The sequence below is a fragment of the Chironomus tepperi genome, unplaced genomic scaffold (genome assembly GCF_022539635.2).
Source record: "Chironomus tepperi strain 1889 unplaced genomic scaffold, CSIRO-AGI_Ctep_v1 contig_9, whole genome shotgun sequence".
NCBI classification, from domain to species: domain Eukaryota; kingdom Metazoa; phylum Arthropoda; class Insecta; order Diptera; family Chironomidae; genus Chironomus; species Chironomus tepperi.
In genome coordinates this window covers 611,077-637,244 of record NW_027226131.1, presented here as the reverse complement: position 1 = coordinate 637,244, position 26,168 = coordinate 611,077, and the positions used below count along the sequence as shown (strand labels likewise).

The 26,168-nt window shown below is 31.8% G+C and overlaps 1 protein-coding gene across 2 annotated transcripts in view; it reads left to right on the top strand.

Moving 5' to 3' along the window:
* Positions 1-26,168, top strand: part of Eip74EF (Ecdysone-induced protein E74) — a 150,765-nt gene that overhangs the window by 93,465 nt on the left and 31,132 nt on the right. The window contains exon 1 of one of the 2 annotated variants that reach the window (XM_070634216.1): positions 7,054-8,434. The exons of the other annotated variant lie outside the window; for it this stretch is intronic. Coding sequence (XP_070490317.1) covers positions 7,750-8,434 — 685 coding nt within the window. The 5' untranslated portion in view covers positions 7,054-7,749. Of the gene's footprint in view, positions 1-7,053; positions 8,435-26,168 lie in introns of those variants that run through there. 2 annotated transcript variants of the gene reach the window in all.

The following is a 26,168-nucleotide window of genomic DNA, read 5'->3' as shown; positions in this document are numbered from 1 at the left end:
AGAAAGAAATTAGAGCAAACTTCCTGCAATATTAATGGAAATGATGACTTTCAGAAGGTTAAAATGAATGAAAAATAAATAAAGTCTTAGAATATGAGGGAGTTTGGTGAGGTGAAACTCTAGAAATGAATTGAATTGTTAATGGAAATTGTTTGGGATTCTTCATGAAATTTTTAAATTCAAAATTTATGGTTTCTGCCAATTTTTGATGGCTTAAAGTGAAATTTAGAAATATTCTTTGAATTTGGTTTGGTTTTGTTGAATACTTGATGGTCTAAATGTCCCAATAATCAGTAAATTTAGAAATATTGCAGACAATTGCAAACAGAAAGGGTGTCAAACTACATTCGTTAAATCTAACGAATAAATTTTGAATCTCAAAAGTCCGTTAATCTAAAAATTGACAAAAAAAGTCAAAATAGATCGCAAAAATCTACAAATTTTGTTTATTCTTCAGAATTCAACTCTTTCCGTTCATTTTCTAGAATATTCAAAAAGTTCATCCGTGCCTTTAAAAGCTGTTACTAACTCAATAATCGAACATTCTAGAAAGATTGTAAAACAAGCTCATAAATCCACTCCAAGCCTTTCTCAAATAGCTTAAAAAAAGTCTCGCTCACAACAACAAATAAATATTCAGCATAACTGCCACTTGAACGTACTTGAACCTAAGCGAGAGAAAAAAAAGTTTTAAGCTTTCAATAGAAAAACCTTCAAAATTTCAATAGAAAAGAAGAAAAAAAAATCGCAAACTACAACTTGTATAAAAACAAGTCATATTAAGCTATAGTCATAGGAAGATTTCATCATAACTGATGCATCGAGTAAGTCACCGCAAACATAAATAAATGGAAAAAAATCTCAATCTTTATCATGAAAATCGAAAGCATAAATGCAATTCATTTGAAGCGAATTGAAAGTAAAAAGACACAAATTTACTTTCTTTTCTTCTCTTCTTGGCACTCGAGTTTTCACTCTCTTATCATTCTCTATCCCATTCCGTGCTGACTTCGCTAGAATAGCTCATAGAAAAAAATTGTCCATAATTAGTGTGATTATTGACAGCTTCTTTTCTATTCATTTTCTATTTTTTTTTCTTTCTGCGGATATATTTCTTTTACAATGCATGCTGACTGTGTGTGAGGTGATGGCGATGATAGAAGATGAGAAAAAAAAATAAATAAATAAATAAACTGCGGCAACAAGAAAACTTCTTTTTTCCTTCTTTTCTCGAACGCATAAATAACTTTGACATTGCACGATCGTCGTCATCATCATCATCTGGTTTATCAAGATTCCTTTCCTCAGTTTTTCCTTTCTTTCTCTATTTTCACTCTAGCATGCATGTTTCATACATATGAATAGTTCAGCATTATTATTATTATGTAGAATCATGCGAGACGCAAGTGAACGCAGTAAAAAAACTTGTTTTCAATGAAACAGAAATTGCAACTTCTTGTTTGTGCATCTTATTGTAGTCAAGTAGCAAAACTAGCGGCAACAAATGCAGTTTTCTTCTTTCTTTTCTGTTTTTCTTCCCTCCCGACAATATTTATTCTTTTTTTCTACACTAGAGCAGTTTTTGTGTGATAATAAAGCGATAGAATAGTGTCTGTGGATTGTCTGGGCATTTAAAAGGGACTAGGATGTTGAGAAATGATATTCTGTGAAAAAAGGACGAGATGTCCTACTGAGAAAATGACAATGAATGGGGGTTGATGTTGGAAAAGAAGATATTGTTGATATTTAAGTCTTAAAGTGTATTTCTGACGCGGAACTACAGAATTTTCACTTTTATTTTGGTGTAGGAAATTGAAATATTGAATTTCGATTGATTTTGTGTAATTTATACACAAATTGGATGTTTTTCACTACTCACTTGATTAAGGAACGCTCAATGATGCTCAACACTCTATTTTAATGACTTTAAACTACTTAGAAACACTTAAAATAGTTAAATTATGAAAAATTCACACAAATTTGAATGTAAACTAATAAATTGTATGACTTGAAGTTGACTTCAATTTTCTGAAAAATTCAAATTTCAGTCGTTGTAAACGAACTTTAAAGTTCTTTAAAACAGCTAATTTCACATAAAATAACAAAACCTGAATCATAATAGTGCAGCGTACTCTAAAATGTTCCATAATTACTGCATTTGTGCACCATAAAATGCGCCATTTAATTTTCACCCATGACAAACTTCTTCATACTCTATTAATTGCTTTTCTGTCGATGTCGTCGATGACTAAAGAGAAGAAATTACTAGCGGACATTGTTAATTATACTTATTTTTTTCCTTCTAGTTCTCTTATTATTGATCTCTTATCGCTAATTTTGTTAATTCTTATTTTTTCTTCTCTTCTTTATCATTACAGGTAAGCGAGATAGTTTCAGGATGTAAAAAGCATTCCGATCGATCGCCACAGAACACATTACACATTACAACATATCGTATAATGATTGGGTAAGAATGCCTTCAATGAACAAAACGTGAAAAAATACTAAAAAAAACAGCATAACAAGTCTCAAGAATTAAAAAACAAAATTTTCTAAATATCTCATTGTCTCATTACGTATGCGAAGCTATGCGAGTGACAAATATTTAAGATATGTACATGAGCCCTTGTAAAAATGGTCCACACAAACAATCATTTCGATTCACAAAAATGACACGTTCATTCATACGACAAAGTCGACAATTCGTGGCATTTTCATAGACAGAACATTTGACCGCAAAAAAAAGAAATGAAAATGAAATGTTTAGAAAGAAAGAAAATTTTCATTTGTCAGTATTATGACGTGCATGTCTAAAGCGGTTGTCGCGATAAATGCATAAATATATGACTAAAATGTTTGAAATTGAAGCTCACAGCACACAACACACAAAAAAAAATGGAAATGAATTTTGACATTCGCGTTAAATACGCTAATTGCTCACGAAGCAATGGCAAATAGAGTCAAACAAATAAATAAATATGTGTGTTGAAGTCAGTTAAAGAAGAAGTCAGGCCAAGTAAGTCGTGAAAATGATTTGTTGGTACGAGACGTAGCGAATAAATTTCATTTAAGAAATAATTCATCATTCAATTTTATTTTTATATGCTTTTTTTGAGGGGGTCGTGTAGCTATGATGTCTAGTTCATGACCCTGGTCCCGATTTCAGTCTCAGTCCCGATTTAGATCTCAGTCCCGTTTTCGGTCTCAGTCTCGATCTCAGTCTCAGTCCCGATTTCGTTCTCAGTACCGATCTCGGTCTCAGTCTCGATCTCGGTCTCGTTCCCGATTCCAGTCTCATTTCCGATCTCGGTCTTAGTCTCGATCTTGTTCTCAGCACCGATCTCGGTCTAATTTTCAATCTTAGTCTCGTTCTAAGTCCCGATCTCAATTTTAGTCTCGGTTCCGGTCTCGGTTCCGTTCCGGTTCCGATCTCGGTTCCGTTTCGGTTCCGATCTCGATCTCGAAAATTAGTTAAAACCGAGATTCCGGGTAACTCTCCTTGTAAGAAGACCCTGTGTGTCTCTAGCCATGTAACACATGACATATCAGGCAATGCAAGGGTCAAAAGATGCAGCCAATTTAAGACACATCATTACAGACCGACCCCCATTACTGCTTGTGTATACACATTTTTTTTTTGGAATATAAAACGATTTTCCTAATGAATTTGAACTTTTATCTTCGTTTCCTTTTCTTATTGCCTCTAAAATATCGTACATAATAACAAAACAAGAATTGAAAGAGAACAAAACGTCACGACAAAAGTTTTTATTTTTTGTATTTATTCTTTGACTGAATGAAAATTGTAATGGATTGCTCATAATACATTTCCATAATTTTCGCATTTATCATTTGACAATAAGAATTGGATCAAGGCTTTTACACTAAACTGCTTTTCATTTTCACTTTTTTTTTATCGGAAATTTTTTTATATTTTTTTGGCTTTGTTGGATTGATAAAAAATGGAACCAAAATGTTATTATTGCTGGAAATTTTCAGAGACAAGAAGTGAGAAGAAAAAATCACACAGAACAGGTTTGATATGGATTTTTTTTCAGGTGCTTTGTATGTTATGCAAATAAATAGTTGGAAATAAGAGTCATTGGGAAAATACCTTGGGAAACTTCCTTTTTATTGAGTGTGGGCTGGTGATGATATTTCTTGTTGAGCGATAATTTTTTATGATTTTGTTGGATTTGCACAATTTAAAGAGTTGAATTCAGACATTTTGCATAAAGTCGAGTTGATTGTAAGTTTTCGTACAAATTTTAAATAAATCTGATTTGGCTTTAGAATCTGATTGTTTTCAAATTTTCAAAATTAGATTCAAATTTTAAAAGTTTAATTCAAATTTCGAAACTTTAAATCAGACTTTCAAAATTTACTTCAAAATTTCAAAATTTAATTCAAAATTTCAAAATTTAATTTTAGTCTTTATTTATTATTTTTTTTTTTTTATGAAGAAAAATGAATAAACATTAAAATTTAAATTTTAAAGTTGAGGCTAAAATTTGTAAAAATTAGAAAATGTTTTTTTAAAGTTTTGAACAATTCAAGTCAAAATTTCGTTATGATTAAGAACTAACCGAACAAAAATTAAAAATTATTCGTAAAATTTTCTATCAAAATTGAATAAGTTTCTTGTCAGTTTCGTTAAAAATCAGCTAACTTCCGTTGAGATTTAAAACAATCCGTTAAATTTTGTCAAGTTTTAAAAAGGTCCTTCAAATTTATAAATTTGAAATTTGAGTCTAGAAATTAAGATATTTAGAAATTTAAGTCTAGAAGTTGAATGCAATCAAATTTAAATTGATTTCCGTTAGCTTCGTTAAAAATTCAAATTCAGCCAAAATTAAATAAACCTTTATTTTAAATTCAAAAAAAAAAAAAAAATCATAAAAGCTTTAATTTTTGAACTAAAAAATTGGAAAATGAATTTTTTGGTCAAGAAGAACTTGAAGTTTTCTCGAATTTTGTAAGAATAAGTTGAATAGTTTTTACATAAAATTCTGACCTACTTTGAGCTTTGTTCAAAAGTAATTAAAATTTGAATTTTAATCAAAGCAATCAATTTTACAAGATATTCAAATTTCAATTTTTTTTCAAATTTTCAATAAAAATTCTTAAAAAAATTCTAAAATATTCTCAAAAATTATTCAAAAAATTCTCAAAAAAAACTCAATTAAAATAATTGTCCAAAAAGTTCTCCGGCTCTCGAAAAATTTCCATCCTATCACATAAAACTACTCATCATCCATAAGGTAAGAGAATAACAACTTTCGCCTTTACTATCATTATTATTATGAGAAGCAAAAGTGCTTTCATTTTCATTGCGGTGGAAAGTTCTATACATAATTTTCCCTTTCTGCATCAACATTTTCCCCTTTTTTTCCCTTACTCGTTATGTGCTTAGTTTGAACTAACAACAACAGCAAAAAGCTGGAAAAAACCCGAGAGGAAATCCGAATAATGCCACCTTCCATGTACATTCTCATTCCACAATCCAAGCTTTATATCTGACAAAAATATAATAAGTATATGAATTCGTATGTCTCGAAGCTTAAAACCGAAAATTGAATATGCCACCGTCAATTCCAATTCCAAACAGGACGAACACCCTCCTGATATTCATTCATTGCAAGTGTTCCAGCAATTTTTTGATACACTGCTGATTATTATTCCTATATAATAGCAAAAAAACGGCAGCAGCAGTAGTAAGTAACAACAACATGATATCGCATTCTCGGCATCTTTACACAAATACACATAATTTTTCATTTTTATGATGACTTGCAATGCACAGCATTCAATATATATATTATATACAGCCATACAGTCAGCCGACGACGATGAAATAACTTCTCTTATTTTTGTTTTTCATTTTTTTTTCGGAAACATCTGATTAAAAATTCTCGAGACTTGCTCGAGAGCGAGATGTGTGCCTGCCTTCATATAGATTTTTTTTCATACATTTTGCTGGTATTAAAGCACATTTATTATTATTATTTCTTTCTCTCGGGCACTGTTAATGTATGTGGCACCGTCTGATTGTCTAGCTGCTTAAATGTCGTTGAAGTTCCGTTTTGTAATACAATCATATAGCTTTATAAAGCTCTCGTCGTCTATTCGCGATTTTCAAATGAAAATGAAATTTGTTGAATCTCTGTATTATGTATTGAGCTTATTTCACTTTTACAGTAACAGACACATAGGACTGTATATATATATATTTGCAACTTGTACACGACGACGACACGAAGAGAATCAATGAGTATGTAGTCGTGCGCAAAATACATACAACACAAGTCGGCATTGTACACAATGCAGAACATGTCTAATAAGACACACACACACAAGCACGTCTGCCTGTGTACGAGAATTGCATATGATTCTTATTGTATTCGTGCGTCTGAGATCGTCTGTAGACGCGGACTGTGTTTATGTGTTTGAAATGTGTTGGGGAAAAAAAAAATAATAAACTATAGAGTAAGGTCGGTACGACTGAAAAAATTTTGTTCTCTTGTATTCATTCCGAAACAAACCCGGATAGTGGAAACACGCGTTTGAGTTTTTTCGTCACAAAAAAAAATTCACAAAAAAAAAAAATATAAATAAATAAATAAATAAATAAAAGCTGAAAAATTATTAGAACTGTTTATTGCAATTTAAAGTTCAATTCTTGTTAAAATTTTATTTAGAACAATTTTTTAAATAAAAAAATTCAAATTATATTGTGAAAAAAAATATTTAAAAAAAATATATATAAAATATACCGCATGAGACATATTCAAGTGAATTAGACAGTTTTGTGACAATTCTTGTGTTGAATTAGTGAAAAATTTAAGTTTTTTAAAAATTATTCAAAAAGAAAATGTGAAAAAAAGGTTTAATAAATTTTTTAATTTGTTAATACACAAAAACTACTACCTCAATATAGACAAATTTTTATATTTTATCCACAAAACAAAAAGATATAACCAGCAACAAGATACAAAAAAATAATAAATGTTGAGTTAGTTCAAATTTGATTATTTAGTGCAAAATATAAAAAGAAATACAAAAAAATAAAAAATTTATTTAATAAAGTTAAAAAAGAGTTAATTTTTGTTCCTCAACATAAACACATAATCACAACCCGAATAGTGAAATTTACAGCACAAAATACTTTTGTGAATTTTAGTGAAAAAAAAATAAAAAATTGTGAAAAAAGTCGGAAGTCAAGTCTAAGAAAAAAAAGGCGTGTAAGCTTTAGCCTTCCTGTCTAGCTATATTTCGTCCATTAGCATAAAAAAGGATTTAAGTTTTTCCGGCTTCCGATTTTTCTCTTTCCTTGAGTGCTTGACTGAATAAGAAGTGAAAAAAAATAACACGAAAGGAACCTTAAAATATTGAATCTCAGGGTTATAAAGGACATGAGATTTTTTTGTGGTATGCGATATGAGATAAGTTAAGTGCCTTTATAAAAATGGCACGTGAAGTTTGAACAATTATAATAATTAAATTTAATTGCGTAATTAAGGAAGTCGAATGATAAGGAAAAGTGCAAATGAACAATTTTAATAAAATGCTGCCGATATTGGCAAATTGTAATTTGCTAATTAATTGACACTATAAAAAGTAAGAAGTATTGCTATATATTAAAAAATTAATTGTGTCCACAAAAATTATACACACCAAAAAAAAACCTCATCAAGTGAGCCTACAACAAAAAAAAAGTCATCAATAACAAGCAACAACAAGTCATTAAAGATGTTGGCATATCAGCAAATATCACATCATTTTGCGGGCAATCGGAGTCCACAAAGGAGCAATGAATCTCGTGAGAAACGTTCAATGAGTCCAAGTGACATGACAGCATATCGTAAGGAAGCATTAGCATTGGATTATGTAAGGCATCTTAAACGCAGCATGTCACGTTCAACATCACCAGTTCGATCACATTCACCCACATATATGAGCCATCAGCACATGAAAGCATCAACAGAACATTTTCTAATCAAACGATCATTGAGCGAAGAGGATTTACGTTCAATACATGGTGAACATGGACGAAGGCTGTCATTAGAGCAATCAGATAATCATCATCATCATCATCATCATCATCTTCATCATGCCATAACTCATAGGCCACAAATTTTAATAAACTATAGAGATAATGAACATGATCATCCAGATGACAACTCAGTTGATTCGGATGGCGAAAATAATAATAATATAACTAGCATTAATAATAAGAATAAGATTAATAATAATGATATCAAAAATCATAATGATGAGCATGATGATGATGCACCATTGGATTTATCAATGGGATCAAAGAAACGACGTGGACGATCTGATTCCGGTACGGATTCTGATGATTCCACCGGTATGGGTGATGAGGGACGTGGCAATGAAGGAAGAGCATACAAGAAAAGTCTCATGAAACGTTACTGTAAGTTTTAGTTCCCTTATTTCCTTATTATTATTGATGATGACCTAATTCTCATGAATCGTAAAAGCCTTTACTGCCTTTACTGCCTTAAGTATGAATTGAACTGTGTGCACGCACAAATTGCATCTGTTTCAATTCAATCGAGGGTTAATTCCTTAAGATTTTCAATCTTTTTTTTTTGTACCTTTTTGGAACTGCCTGAAAATTATTTGTCAGAAATCAGACCGAAAGAGTCACAAATAAAAGAGTGTCACTTTACAATCGATACAGAACGTATAATTATCTATTGATTTTTTGATATTGAAATTGAAATTGAAAGACGAGAAAATTGCATAGCAAAATGGAATTAAAATGAGGTCAAAGTGATTCAATTCTTTCCCTTTTTGTACCACAAGAAATTGAGTTTTTTTTGGTATAATTTTCATCATTTGATGACAGTTGAAGACATTTGGCATTTTAGAGAGGATAAATTGGGACGGAATTTGAGATTTATTGGAGTTTTTGTAGAATTCTTCAACATTTTGTCTTTTTCCGTTAGAAAAGAATTTGAATTTTCAAAGTTCAAAGTGAAGTTGGCTTGAATTTGAATTTTGAACTTCCGTTAAATTTTTGAAAATTTAAAATAATCGAAAAATAATAAAAATTCAACTCAAAATCCACAAATTCAAATCAAAATGACAGCATAAAGTCATAAACCTCAGCAAGAACCCAAAGATTGCTCAATTTACCATCAAAAAATTGCTTAAAATTCACAATTTCCTCTCGCATTTTATGAACATCTAAGCAGCAAAAAGCCTCACACCGCATGCAAAATGCGCTTCAAACAATAGAACTGCATCCCATTCAAATTTCTCTCCTATTTTTTTGAAAAAACATTATTTTTTCCTCGTTCTGCATTTATTTTTTTTATTTTATTTATACATTTCGGAACTGCGATTGCGACAATGAGAGGGTAATTCAATCGTTCAACAGACTATTAAATTACCTGCAGAGAGACTCGAAAAGCAAACTCACTAGTTGATGACAGGTAAAAACAGCTTAATCACCGTTCTTTTGCAATGCTCATATGTGAACATACATTTACGATGCTATAGCTTTAGTCCAATCAACTCGTTTCATTCCCTATATTAATATAGAATATTCTGTGATGAGAGCGACTAATGCCATTTATTGATTTTGGATAACCAATCGACATTTTGACATAACCTACAAAAATAAAAGGGGAAAAAAAATATTTTATGTCATGCAAAAAAATGCTGGCTGATTTTGACAAATTACCAAATTACTCGTATTTATTCTCTTACTTGACAGAAATTTAAACGGCAATGGCTTAAAAGGAACATTATATACCGTATTTTGAGTGCTAAAGAGCATAAATATATATAAAAAAAAGAAAAAGTGAATTATATTTTGGAAGTAAATTAAGAATGAAAATTGTCACGTATGCACGATATTTCCTTGAGTAGAACAACAATAATTGTATTATTTTTTTAGTGGAAATAAAAGTTTTTTTGACGATGGAAATTTTCGTGGGCTAAATTAACGAAATTTTGTTGCTGCTTTATGGAAGTTTTAATCAATACTTAAATTACTAATTTCATGTAAATTTGAAAGAATTAATTTTTGACTTTTTGAAAATTCTTCGTTAAAATTTAACGGATTAATTTGAATTCAAACGAAATTTAACGGAATTTGTCGATCTTTTTAACGAAAAATTTGAATTTTTAACGGAATTTAATAGAAATTTTGTTATTTTTTAACGAACAATTTAAATTATTTTAACGAAAAATCAACAATTGAAACATAATTTAAATTCAAAAGAACCGTTAAGTTCTAAAATCGCACAAAAGCTTCAATTTCATCAAAAACTACCTTTAATAAACCTCAAAAAATACTCAAAACTCTTCTAATTTCCCATAAAATCAACAAACTAAGCACAATAAAATTCAAAGAATTTCCCAATAATATTTACGAATCGGACAGACTTTATTGCATTTGCAAAAAATAAAAGAATTTCACTTGGTAATTACATTTTGCTCATACGGAAATGTCATTAAAATATTTTTACTTCATTATTTCATTCATCATGAGCAAAACAATAATAATAAAGAGAGAGTGAGTGAGAGAGAGATATAGAGCAGTTATAAATGCACTTCTCAAAATAGAATCTCATCACTAACAATTGAGCTCATTCGCGTCTGGGACTATTAAAATACAATTCATGAATTAATGAGACGAAGAACTTTGCTCTTAAAAATTCAGTATCGACAATTTTTTTTTTGCATTCTATGATGAGAACGATGCTGTACGCGAGTCAATGCTATACATACATAGCCTGTCTCATTATCATTTCAAATATTTTATCGCCACTGACTCGCAATTCACAGCAAATAAGTTTAAGCAATAATTCCCGAAATAAATAATATATTTACCGTAACAGCAATCAGTCAAACAGCTACATTCATACACTCCAAAAACTTGTACATGTGTAAACAAAAACACATCGCAAAAAAACTATCTGTATATCAATTCCGGTTAGTTAGTTAGTTAAACATTAGAATTGCGGTAGTATGGAAGAAACAATTTTATGATCATTTTTTTGTAGATTATTGTTTTATGGCTGAAACATGAATCTAGAAATAAATATATATACATGTACATAACCGTCTCATATTTAACTGCATTTCTTGTTGTTTCTCAAATTATATAGGCAATGAAATGCCCCATTAACGTAAATCTTAGGCCATTTACTTTGTATTTATGATAATTTATTTTAAAATTCTGAATAGAGGTCTTTAGAGGGGGACTTAGGGGGGTATGGTGGGTCTGGAGCGTCAATCAACAAAAAGCGGAACTGACCGGTTCCGCAACTTTTGCAAATTTCTTACTACACCCCCTGAATCCACCCCTGATTCAACATTTTGCACACATGAGCTGCCCAATGGATGATATTCAGTATGGATTGATGTCCATTATTCACGAACAAAAAATAAATAAACGAGAAGCGGAGAAAAAGACACAAAAAAAAATATTCGTCTCAAGTTCAAGGTCTCAATTATGTCTTCATTCCTATTTTGCATGACAATTTTTATTTCTGCTCTTCTGCTACTTGGTACTTAAGTACGCAAGAGAATTTTGGGGGTCTTTGGTTTGGATTATTGAGGCTCAAGGTAGAATGAGGAAGTTGCTTGAGTTCATGGAGTTCTTAGAAGTCAAGCATGACTTGCTCTATGAAATTCTCAAGATTGTAGACATACAAGCCTTTATAATTCAAGTCTAAGACCTCCCAAAAAGCATCTCCAAAGGAAATTTCATATAACACATCATTTATCCAATCCTCAGACCCCCAACTACCAACTTGATATTGTTATTACTTAATTGATTGTATAAAGTAAAAGTAAAGTCATTAAATCATTTCAAGGTTATCAGTGAAGCGCGATACACATAAAAGACGAGAGTGTTCTTTAAATTCTTTTTTTTGCGGTTCTTCATTCACAAGAAAAAGAAGCGAAAAAATATTCGTGAATATTTAATCGCTCTTGATTACTATTATTTACACATCTCTGATATCATTTTACTTCCTTTAACTTTTTTTATAGCTTTGCGAAGCTATATTACGCAGAAAACATATGTGTATGTGTTTACATCATATTCATGATAATGGAGTGGATGATTCTTTAGTGTCTGTAACATATGATGGGTTTTGGATGGGATGGGTGTACGTGGGATAGCGGATTATTGGAGAACACTCAAAAAATTCAAGCAAAAAATTGCGAATTTCTTGCTTTTAAGTCATTTTAGGGATAATACAGCTAACATTCACTTAACCCTACCTCCCTGCATCCCCAACATCCCCACTAATCCCCAACCCATCCACCCAATTAATGACCACTCAACAAACACCATCTTATATTGACAATTCCGCTCCTCAATTCGAAAATTAAACAATATTCTTTTATCTATCAAAAAAATTGATATTCCAATGATAGTAGCTGTATATAGTCACTGAACATCAAGAAGAGAGAAAAGAAATGAATTTTATTTTATTCATATCAAAATGAAGCAATTGTTTTGCAATTCAAATATCGCAAATTGAATTTTCATTGCTTATTATCAATTGTAGATAGCGTTTATTTCCATTTTGTATTTGAAGTCACTGGCATTGCCTTTAATTATTTTAATTTACTGCTACAAAAAGATGAAGACAAATTATTTGCGGGGACTGTAATATGAATGCCAAAAAATGTATGTTCTTCTGGTTAGGAACCATTCATCATAATAATAATCAAAACCATCAAAATCATTTTTTTTTTTATGTGTGAGGCTATACACGTTGTGCCATCATATCTTATTTGTATATTATTCATATTACGTGTTTCTTTCCTCCGCAAATGTATGTACATATAAACACATAACATTCATTCAATTTCACACGCAAAAAATAAAGAATATGAAAGATGTATGAAAATGTGTAAAAAAGTGATGGGATGAGGAGGCACATATTGAGATGAATTAAGTAGAATGATAATGCTTCTTGTTGCTTACGATGAGAATTTGAAATATTATAACGGATATTTTTATTTTGAATTTTCTTCGTTCAATTTTCGTTCAGTTTTGTTTACATTTTGTGAATAATTCAACAATTTAAGGAATAATATTCATAATAAGCAGCATTAAAGTATCAAAAGGAAGCATTGATGATGAGTTTGTACATTTATTAATGAATATTTAATCAATTGCTCACTAAGCACTTCCTACTGTGGATAATTTTGCAAATTTCATCAGATTAATTAATTATTAATTCTTTTAAGCCATTCCAAACTTCCAATGCCTTTAAAAACACATTCTGTAACTTGATAAGACCTTTTTTATTGAGTTTTTTTACAACTTTACGACACAACCGTATTGTAAAGTCTGAATATTCTATCAATATCTAACTGTAATAATACAATCGACTGATAAAAGGCTGTCGATGGCTCAAATTTTCCGCAAAAAAAATCATCATCACATATACATTCCCAGACGTAATGTCTCTTTGCTTCCAATTCAATAGATTTGAAATTTGATATTTTTTTTGTTGCCTGCTTGTGTCGTTCCTTACACTTTGAGTTCAAGAAAACATCTCAATTCACTCGTTAGAGACAGAAGACATAGAAGATGAAGGAGATAGAAAGAATGTACAAAAAAAAATTGTTTTCACAATAGAAACCGCAATGTCTCCGCTATCAAAAAGGATGTCGCAATGCCTTATAAGACGATATGTGCGTATGGCAAATGAAGTCTCTATTTTCAACACAGCACATTCTGTGATTTCATCGAGAAAACGGTTCATTCTACCATAATCAAAGATTTCTTGCGGTTTCCTCCCTCCATCCTTTACAATACTCGAAAATTCGAGACGCAAGCAGGCAAGGCAAATAAGAAAGCTAAGAAATTTTCAATCTCTTCTTTTTTGCTGCCCGCTTTTAAAAAAAAATTATTATTTAGAAGCGAAAATTTCTTTTCATATCCATTGTTTCTTGGGTATGAATCTATCCATACCTGATGCCGCCGTATGCCGCACAAATAGAGCATAAATATATATGTATAGTTTTTTTTTATGTATTTCTTTTCTTTTTCACTTTTCAAAATGCTTATGTTGCGTGCACTTTAGAGCATAAACTCTCTTTTTTCCTATGCCTACTTCTGCATTTAATGCACTTAGTGCACTTTACAGTTATTTTTGATGATTTCAATTTGCACGGTGGACTGATGAGTAGTTGTTATTGTTTTGTTGCGAGCAGGGTGGGCATTAGAAACTGTATTTTTGAGTTGGGTACGGTCTTGAGATTCTTCTTTTGTTCTGGAAGGTACGTGAAGCTTTAATTTGATGAAAAGTCAGTCAAGCTGAAGAATTTTGGGTTTATTAAGATTGAATGGATCAAAACATAGCAATTTTGTGCCTTTATAGTCAGCTCCAACTCTGATTAACCGTTTCACAACTTCTTCATCGTCTGCACTTCTGTTTATGCCATTCGCGAGAGAAATCCAAAATCATCGACATGCACAATGCAATAATTCAATAGATTTCACATGCCTGCACATTACTAAGCATGTAATTAAGTGAAATTTCTAGAATTTAATATCCATTGTTGTCTATTTCCCAAACTAGAAATAGAATTGACTTGGTGATAGACAACAAAATCAAGCCTTCTTGTGCTTTTATCACTAAGATGATATCTCTGTCTCGCATACAGTCACACATATGCTTAAATGCATGCATATATATACATAAATATTACAGACATCGGTTGGGACATATAGCAACAGGTAACGAGTCTTGAATTTTTATTATCCATGAGAGACTTTATGCCTTCTTATTCTTACTGACTGCTTCAATAGGCATGTGCGTAATGTTTTTTTTCTTCGTAAGAAGCTGTTTGTATGGAAAATATTGAGGAATAAAGAATTCCTTTTTGTCAGCATACACAGCAAGCGTGAAGAACAAGAAGTCATAAAATTCGTGTGAAGCAGCAACAAAAAAAAAGGCGGAAAAGGAAAGAAATCCATTTTACGTGAATATAATCATAATAAAAGAAGAGAAAATATATTTTATGAGCATTTATAGCTGTGACAGAAAGAACATAACCAGCCATTCAAGTCCGTAAATGTGTGCGATTTGTTGTTTTTTGCGACATAAAGGAAGTCAATCTTAAAAAAAAAGCGAGATAAAAATTATGACGTGGGGTCACAAAATATGATTTGCGACACACATCAAATAAAGCTGAATAGGCAGCAGTGCTGGAACTAAATGCACATGATGAGGGAAACAAAAATATTAAACAGATTAAAGATATCCAATTGAATAGTGTGAGAAGTTAAGTCAATAATATCAAAATCAATCTATTGTTGTGGCAGGTCACGGACATTTTAGGCCTGATTGTTGAATGATGTGCAACGTCGTTGAACTTGAATTTTTATGATTTTTTATGGATTTCATGCAAGCGTCTTCGTGATGCATTTAGGAAATGATCGTAAAACAGAGTCAGGCATGAAATGAAATCTGTTCCATAGGTTAATGGGGGAACCTACGTCTTATGTATTAATTATGATACATAAGATGAAGCATATAGGCACACAGAAAGAGAAAATCAGTTTCAATTATTATTTCAATATTTACACTGATATTAATTGAATCTGAAAATCGAGAAACAAATCAACTGTAAAGCTATTCAAGTTTCACTTTGTTATGCAATTCCTCAACTTACTCAGTTACTTTATTTACCTTAAAAATCTTACATATTTCGGTCATAATTTTTAATATTATTGTTTTATCACGTGAACTGAATGAATAAATAAAGAGTTGTAAAAATTCGAGACACTGACAAGTTGATCACTTGACCAACTAAAGTGAAACAAAAGGGAAAATAAGTAGTTATGAGGAACAACAGACAGAGAAAAAAATTCCATTTTTCAATCGTCATCTTTGCACTCGTAAACAATTTGCACTGCATTAAACAAAGAAATATGAAAAAGGAGAGTATGCAAATAAATATTAAGCCGTGATAAATTTCATTTCTGCTGAATTGCCTGCTGTTGATGAGATTTTAAAAGAATTTTTAACGGATTTTTTAAATTCAAAATTTCAACGGTTTTTCGAAATTCAAAAATTTACCGGTTTTTTGAAATTCAAAATTTTACATCAAATCATTACAAATCTCAAAAGTCAGTTAAACTGAAAATTCAAATTTTAGAAATTAAAAATTTTACTTCAAAAGAATTCAAATCCTAAAAGTTCGTTAAATTCAAAATTCAATGAAAATTGAATTTGCATCAAAATTTCAAATCCAGCCACTCAAAACCCAACCCAAATTGACTCTATACATCACATTCACATGCTAAAACCACATAAAAACTCGCCGCTGGATGCAGTTTTTTATAAATAACAATAAATTAATACTTAAATATTGACTCTCAACTTGCTCGAAAGGAAGTCGATTCTCATTGCATCATTTAATCACCGATATAACCTTTATAACGATATAAGAAGAATATTTCTGCATTGCCTCCTTCCCATACCGGGACATAAAAAAGGCTTACACATATAATTTTCATATAAATGCTTCGCAAAAAACTTCTGACAATAACATAAATGGTAAAAACAGCTCAAGTCGGTCGTCATTTGCAATATAGAAAATGCAAGTTGGCTTGGCAAAAAAAAAGCAAGCAGCAGCAGCAACAAAATGTAGTGAGGCACAATTCAGGACAAGGTCAACGTAGTTTTAATTTTCATTTTTAATTCTCTCTCTAGTCGGTCGATGAGATGTTGATGCCCATTAAAATGTCGACTATAGACATCAGATTCTCGTAAAAATAAAAAATTGCACGAATGTAACATAGGAAGACATGCTTAATACAAAAACAACATCAATTTCCCTAAAATAAAATATTTTTGAGAAATTTAATAATGTTGAGGGATAAATTTAGATCAAAAAGGCTTCTTTTCGTCAACACGTCAACATGCCACACACATATTTATAGGGCAATGATGAGAATGATGACTTGCTGACTAATCCTACACAATAATAAATATCTCGATAGAGTTTCACACAGTTATTTTAAACTCACGTTTTTTTCGGGTTTATGTGTACGAAAATATTAGTTATATATTTATATGCTTTACTGCCTTTTAATAATTCACTCTCTCGACTATTGCATAATTCCTGTCTTTTTTCCTCTTCTTTGACTCATTCATACTTACATACTTCTCGCTCGAGAAAGCATACACATCACTTAAAATCACCTCATCTCTTAAGTTTCAATTTATATTATTATTTTTGACTATCTGGCTGTATACACATCATCATCATCATCGTGATTATCTCCCGAGCAGCACAAGTGGAGGTGGATTCGCCATGGAGGCTCAGCTTACCGTCCACAGTCTAATCTGCTTAAATTTGGTATTATTAAAAGAGATTTGAAGAAACCTTTAAAGTTGCCATGACAGAGCCTCCTCCACCTGTGTCGCTCGGGTCATGTTCAATATTTGGACTCTAAACTCACTCTTTAATCACGATTGGATAGATCCAATGAGAGAAAACCGAACAGATATTATGAAATTAAACAATTTTTTATTTCAATTTCTTTGTGAGAAAAAATTGAGACAGTTTTACAACATTGTAAATGCTTTTCGTGCTTAATTGTGCAATTTGTGATTTATTTCTACTCGGGACAATTTGAGGTGAGGTGGGAAAAGCAGATAAAGAACAACGATTGCATCTTTTTTGACTCAAATTTTGTATTTGCGACTTTAAGTTTGAATTTTCCGATTAAAAATTTAATTTACAGTCGTTCACAATTATTGTAATTTCCCATTCGCTTCCAACCAACTGTAAAGTTTACACATTCAGCGGCATGATGGGGGGAAAATTTATTGTGTGAATATTGATTTATGTGGATGGAAATGAGCGATGGTGATATGCGCTTGCTGTGTAGAATAATTTTTTTGGGAGTTGAGAAACTTTTTGGGATGTTTTGTTGTGGTTTTGGGTATAAGGCAATGAGCATGCTCATAATGTGGGTACTGAATGGTAGCCCTGAACAGCTAGTTGTGGAGATATTCATCTGTCGTCTTAAATATGAGCTGAAAATAGCTGTTAAGCTACATTCTCACAAGCGTCTGAATCGAGCTGCTCGGGAATGTCAAGGAATGCTCAAGCTAGTTTTCCTTAGCATCAGAAACGCAGAATAGGCATGGGAAACCATATAGAATCTATATGAAGTCTACCAGAACACTGGCAACCACATGAAGCCTTCCATAACCCAAAAAAGTCACAATAAATTCACAAAAGCCTCAACAATAGCTCCTTCCAACCTCCAAACCACCCATTCCATCCCAATCCACCCCCAAATCACATCCACACAGCCTAAATTTTCCACTCAATCTCCCCAACACTTCCGTTCCATCCATAACAACAATAAAAGTGAAAATAATAAAAAAAGTGTGTAAACAAGCTGCTAATTTTGTACCTCCTTTTGACAAATGACTCACATCAGCAAAGTGAAAATGACGAGACGCACATTAAGCTATATCGTCCTACGGTGCTGAACACATGATTGCAAAAAATTTTTTGCCGCTGCTTTCTTTCATGATAAATATTATTTCGAAAATATACAAGAAAATTGGCAAGTCTGTTGCAAAAACAACAAAAATTCTATTATTTATTGCTTTTTAAAACGTGCAGCAGTGCCTGTAAAAGAGTCAATAGAAACCGAATATACATGAACCTTATTTAGTTGCCGTACTGACATTTAAGTGCAATAAAAAATTACAGTTTTAAGGAAGAAGCCTGAACTATTCAACAGTTATTTACCCGAAAAAAGAAATGCCGTTCTAACTGGGTCATATAAGGAAGGTCTATGACGTAAGCATATGGCAATAAAAATTAATGCCTACATGCCAGATATTTGCAAAGATTTTTTGTTATGTAACAGAAGGTGTTTTATGACTTAACGGTAATTCATCGGAAGGATCTCAATTATTTTATTGCTTTTAAAGGACCTTTTTACAGTTCTTAAAGATAGTCTTTAAGGTACGGAACGGAACAAGAGGTAGAAAAAATATTTCATAAGGCAAAATTGAAATGAAAAATTTTTTTTTAATAAAAATCGCACGCGAGCAATAAATTATGGAAATTAATGAGCATTTTCCGAAATAAGCGAGGAAGCGATGCCGAGCAGTGCCAGTGGAATCTAAACAATCTTTGTATTCTAGAAATAAATTTCCATCGAATAGCAACAATTGGCCTGTTTGCCGGCTTGTGAAGTCATGTAATAAAACACTCATCAGCACAGTCGTGTTAGGTCCAGTTGGATGTCCAATCTGCTTTTGATTACACGGAAATTTGATGAGCTATGAGGAAATTGTGGCGCCGCACACTCATCGCGATTAACGGAAATGAAGAAATATTTTTTCAATCTAATATTTTTTTGCTTTATTATTGATGACTTACCTTAGGCAGGCAATCATGCAGGCAGGCAATAGCTCTCCACGTTTAGCCAATTAACCCATATTTCATATTGTGCCTGTCCGGCTTTTATTCGATTCTATAATATATATACTATATTTGTAATGTGTGAATCCATAAAAGTTCACTTCTTTTCCTGCCTGCCTGACATACTGTACTGTACAGTACTTTTTATTTAAGGAAGTAGTAAAATAAATCATAAAAATTGACTTTTATTTGCTTCCATGCACGACTTTTTTTTTACAAATAGACTCAAACAAACCTGGAAATGCAAATCGATGTGACTTACGAGCTTTTTATTCATCTCGTCTTAATCGCTATTAAATTATTTCCTTTTAAAAGATATTGAATTGCATAATTTCATAGCACTTACTATAAATGTTTAAATGTCTATATTTCCACTTTCATAAGAGCAGCATGAGCAACAGAAACAACATTAAGAATATGTGTCTCTCTGTATGTGCTGTATATTTTTTTGTATACTCTACATCACGTTGGAATCGTTTCGATTTCAATGAACTGTAATCGCTCCACTTTAGAGTTAAATAATATGCGTTTATTTAAAGAAACATTTTTTATTCATAACACGAATAATTTCTAATGAAATGAGGGACAGAACTTGACTAATTATCATGTGGAACTGGGGTTAGTTCTGTTTTAATGGGTTTTCGTGCTGCTGGAATTGAAATTGTTAGATAGAGGTGGATTGTGATGGGAATTTTGAGTGATAGTCGATGGATACTAAGGTATGGGCAACAGCATACTTAGTATATACAGTCTAAAGTCAACTTATTGACCAGATGCTCAGGAATGCATAAAACCATCCAAATAACCCCAAAACGTTCAATTCCAACCTAATTGCTTGATTCCGACCAACTCAACATGCCAACCCCCTTAAATCGGATATCAATCCCCAATACACCTCAAAGTATACCCAAGCCATAGCTTATCAACTCCACAACAACCTCAATACACTCCCACATTCTTAACAGCAATCTAGAACCCCCAATCGACGTTAAAATGCATTACATTTCCTTTCCATTACATTGTTTCGTGCATTGTTACTACTTTGTATTCCTAGAATTAATTAAAATGCACGATAGCATCGTCATCGCCGTCATCATTCAGATTATACAATTTTTTTTATTATGACGTGCGGTTACAATCAAATGTTTATGTTTTTTTGGAGGTCTCTAACAGAGTGCAGTGACTTATAGGAGAAAAAAATTGGGTGGAAGGTCAAATGGTATGAATTTCTAAATCACAGCCATGCCGAATTTTGCATTTCTTGATCTCAAAAAAAGAAGTAAGACACGAAAAAAATTGTTATGAAATAACATTTTTTTTTTTACTTCATTCATCCAGCCAATGAACAATTGCCGCCACACGATTGCATCAGATATGAAATGAATACAAAATTCGGAACAATGACTTTACATTGAAATGGAGAATTAAATAGCTAGAAAATGAATATAACACATCCAGTCTGAAAAAACTCTTTTTTTGACTAAGCACTCTGAGATGAAGAAATAAAATTAACAATTTAAATGAGCCGCAAAATTTTTTCACAATCGAGGAAATGTTGAGCGCCATAGCGAGTGAGAGAGAAAATTGGTGATTCGACTTAGCGTGGTCGACACATAGTTTAATGCGAAAATTAGTCTGTTATGGTATATTAACTGGTTGTGCGTAAGCATTTTCGCAATATTGTTGTTGTGGTCGCTGGTATAACTTGTAAATGAAGGAACTGGGTAGTCCTGGATGAATATTTGATGTAAATTAGATGTTTATTCTTTGAAATTTAAAATCAAACTAAAATTTGTTATTGAGGGGAATAACAACATTAAAAGGGGACAAACAACTCTCAAAGGGGCAAATCAACAGCACATACAATTCAAATCTCAAACGACAGTTGATATATTCTCATCAATTAAAGCTAATAATAGAGGAAATTGCACATAACAAGACATTCCCTTAAAAATATTTTTGGATGTCTGAATTTGCATCATAATAAATATTCATTATTTCTCATTAAAATGCCTTTAATTCATTAGCAGCAAAAAAAAGCAATGCAAAGAGACACAAAAACAAAACAAAAAAACCTCGAAAGCAATTAAGTAATTGTGAAGGAAATCAATTAATAGTCGATGTAAGCAAAGAGAAATGAGAATGACCGGAATGATTGGTTGAAGGTTCCAACATTTAATCGACATGAATATAAAAAAAATCAACACAGCAAGCATTGTAAATGCTTAAAACATGCATAAAACGTGACACAAATTAAGACGTTTCGCGTATTGAAAGAGACTTGACTTTTTTTTATGAATAATGCTTTCTTGTCGAATAATTGTTGAGTTGTGTGCGCACCCACAAAAAAAAATTTCTTAAAATACTTCGTCTTAATTTGAAGACAATAGGTTAACAATAAAGTTTTGTGCGTTGAATACGGCATGACTCTCTCACACTTGAGGCATTATATTATCTCGATACATGAGCTGCTCATTACATAACCTCAATCTTTACATTTTTTTTTTTTGCGCGCCTGTTAAACCTTTGCCTCTTTCCTTTTCATTTCTCTTTTCTTACCTCATGACGTGTGTGTGTGCTTGCTTGCCTCTTTCTCATGTCACCTACCTCGCAAGATTATTATTACGAAATCTCAGAGCTCATTTCCTTCTTGTTCAATTGTAATTACCTCTTGCCATACTTGATGTTGCTATAGTTTAAGAAAAATTTGTGTATATTAATAATCTTCATCATAAATTATTAAGCAACTGATTTTTTTAGATTGTTCGCATTTCTACTGTCATGACTTTCATTTTTTGCTGTTGTCATGTCACAAATGCACATCGTGTGTGCAGGCGCTTCATGCAAAAGTTAGGCAGTTTTTTATTGCAGTTAAGATTTTTTTGATGAGAATTTTGGGGTTTGGTGCTCGCAATTTTGAGGTACTGGGAGTCATTTTTGGGTTAGCCGATTGTTGAAAACTTTGTCGCAGTTCTGATGAATCCAGAAAAGTTATCAGGGTACCTTAAAGTCTTGTCGCTTATACAGTGTCGTATACAATTAGTACAACCTCAATACTCAAAGATTCACTTCCAACTCACATCCAGAGCTCCAATCCCTCAATATATTCCCCCTAAACAATCCCAAAAACTTCCACAAAAAACACAGAATCTAAAAAAAGATTTCGCGTATTTTAAAAAATCATTTGAAAAAAATGAAGAACAGAGGAAAGGAAATAGAAATGGAAATGAAGCCAAAGTCAAAGTAACATGTGCATTCAATAAAAATGCAAAACAATAAGAAAAAAGAGAATTTGTAACACATGTACAGAGTCAATTCACGAAACTATTTGATGCCGTATGTATGCAAAAAAAAGAGAATCTCTTCAAAGGCACAAACAAACAAGAGATGTGAAACAAGACGAAGCAGCGGAAAAAAAGACTAGAATATAAATTACTATGAATATGATGGAGAAAAATGCAATTGGAAAGAGAAGAAGAATTAAAATGAAAGTACATATGGAAGTAACAATGGCAATAATAATAATTTGTGTGCAAAAAAATTGAGGTAAATGGGACGGTTGAAGCTCTTTTGAAATTGAGAATTGAATGCGTCAGTTCAAGCCATTCAAATAGTTTTTTTTAAAGCTTCTTCTGCCGATAATTTGCATTTAATTCCTGCAGGAAATAGCTCATAAATAAGAATCTGATTATTAATTTTTCATATCAGTCATGTCCGCTTTATTTGTATCGATTTTTCTTGCCTTCTTATTACCTACAATACGAAGAATGATGTCATGTAAAAGCATTTCCTCATGAGGCTTATATGTGTGTGACAGGTGGATATACTAGACATTTCACTTATTAATAGGCTCTCAACTCTATCTCTTCTTATTCTTTATTAGTTTCATGTCCATAATCAATTCTTTTTTATATTCGGACCATCGATTTTTGATGGCCTTCCTTTTTAATTATCGACTGGAATGAGAAAAGTTTTTGGCACCCACATACAGTAGAAAAAATCAAATTAATTCATTAAGTTCGAACGAAAATGGCAGCCATAGCTATTTTAAAGAAGCAGAAGAATCGAAAGAAATTATGATGATAAATTGATTGGACATAATCCACCTTAAAGCTAGATTTTTTGTATTAATATTTCCCTTGACTCACTTAAAGCTTCAGCAATTCTCGGTATGTATAAATTGCCCCCGAGAACACTGAGCACAGCAATATCAAGACGACGCTTCTTTTTTTATAGTTTGTCTGATGAATAATTTACATTACAAATTTTTATATCTCCTGCTCACTTCCTCGCGTACATTTTTTTCTTTAGCTGCTCATTAATGAGCCGATATTTTTCTGGTGGATAGGAGCTATAAAGCTAATTTGACATTTAACAACTGTTGATCATTTTATCATGGAGTATTAATAAGTATCGATCAGCACATAATCTAAATCATGACTATTGGCATCTCAAATATGCACTTACAATTTGTAATGGCAAATGAGAATCTGAAGAATTTACAACAATGATTTTGTTTCATAACATTGACTTCAGTATGTGCAGTCTGTGTGTGGAAACGAGAATGATGATGATGAATGTGATGAACACATGTTTCGCTATGAATTCTTACATCTTTATTTCATTTTGATTCGTGTATCAGTTGCAATTGAGCATTCCAATGAGATTTCTATTAACTGATTTTGTATTTATCTGATTACGTTTAATTAATGGCAATTTTCTCGGTACTGATTGTTGTGATATATCCTTGCCATTCTTTAGCATCGATTGCAACCTTATTTCCTTTGTAAATCATCGTCAATCTTAAAATAAACCATAAAAACTTTTCGAAGTGAGGAAAAAAAATTCAAATCTCAAATTACCGTTATCAATTTTTCAATCAAAAAGTCCACTCAAATCTTACATGATCTTTGTGCTCCAATTTCTCCGTCTCAGGCTTTTGATCAATTGCATAAAGTGAAATGACAAATTATTCAATTTTGCAATTTCCATTGCGTATAGCTACAATCACTCGAGGCTACTCAAACTCTTTCACATTAATCTAATTTTCATTTGCTTCTCGATAATTGAAAGAAAATTACTGTACAAGCAGCAAGTAATTATATAGCATAATGTCTTTGCGACAGCAGCAAAAAAAAATGGCTCATTAATGCTCATAACTATTTTATAGCCAAAAGGGAGCAATTGTTAATTATGAGGGAACATCAAAATTGTGTATATGTGTAATCTGTGACTGAAAATGTCATGGAGTGTTGCAATTTGGAACGTAATGGCCAATAATTCAATGCATTAAAAGTTTCAAATTTTTTTAAAAGAACTGCTTAAAAATAAAATACACAAAAAGTGCAAACAACAGCACAAAAATAACAACTTTTTTTGTCATAAAGAATATGTAATTTTTTTTTCGGGGTCGAAAAACTTTTTCTAGTTAATTGGATTGGAGTGTAAAGTGAATAAATACACACATTTTAACATACAAATAGAATTTATCGCCAACTTTAGACATGTCGCGTTGCTATTTATGTTTTATATATTTTGAAATGAAGGTCTTTCGCCTTAATTTGTCACGTTCTCAATTAAAAGCACTCTCGCTTCATTTGCAAAATACAATACAAGCTACAACTGGCTGGAACAATATAGCCAAGCTTACGAAATATCCTATCCAGCTATAAAAATTAAACGCACGTACAAAAGTGCGTCATTTTGAATTATTAAATACCTTACCAATTTTAATCCTTACTGCCGCTTCTCTTTCATATTAATTTTGACATAATACTCTACTTCCACATTACTGTGCCAGTAATACTGATTAAGAAGAATATAAAAAATCTCATCATCAAATTAAAATGAGCTCTGTGCCATGTGCAATATTCATGATATAATAATAATAATGACGATGATGACTCTTAATTATATTAACCGCAGTATATGCCTCAATACGTCTTTGTCGTGCGATGTGGCAGAATTTTTTTGAAAAAATATATCACACAAAAAGACCCATAAAGATAATGAATCTTGTTGAGCGGACCCGAGCAGATCTCATTTTTCCATAAATACAAAACCGGGGCCTTTAAATTAATGATGACAATTTTTATTGCCGAATGAGAACGAAAAAAAAAGGTCTGAAAAGATTTTGCTTTATTTATTTTGCATTTTCGAGTGCCGCACACTTTTTTTGTCTGTTCTCGAACAGATTGGATGTGGTCAGGTGGGGAGTTAGGGGATGGGGGGTGTGCTGAACACTCAATAGTCCACTATAGTCTACTATAGTCCACTATAGTCTACTATAGTCTACTATAGTCCACTATAGTCCACTATAGTCTACTATAGTCCACTATAATTCACTCTATATACTAAAATTGATAGAATACATGCCACTGAACTGCAAACATTCAAATATGAAGTCGGACACAACCGAAAAAAAATCACTGAGCAATGCACAATTTTTGTCATTTTTTAAAATTCATTGAACCTTTATATTTTGCTATTTATGTCATAAGCTGTTTTTTATTTTACGTTCATATTCATATTTATTCGCATTAACATCACGTGAGTCATATTGCAAACATTTATTCTTCCTCTCGGGCTTCAACTTGTACTATATTATATTATATATATTATTTTTTTGTCATTCGATCGCGATAAAGAGATAGAGACACACATCGAGTATGTAATAAAAAGCAGCGCCGTATGTACGATAA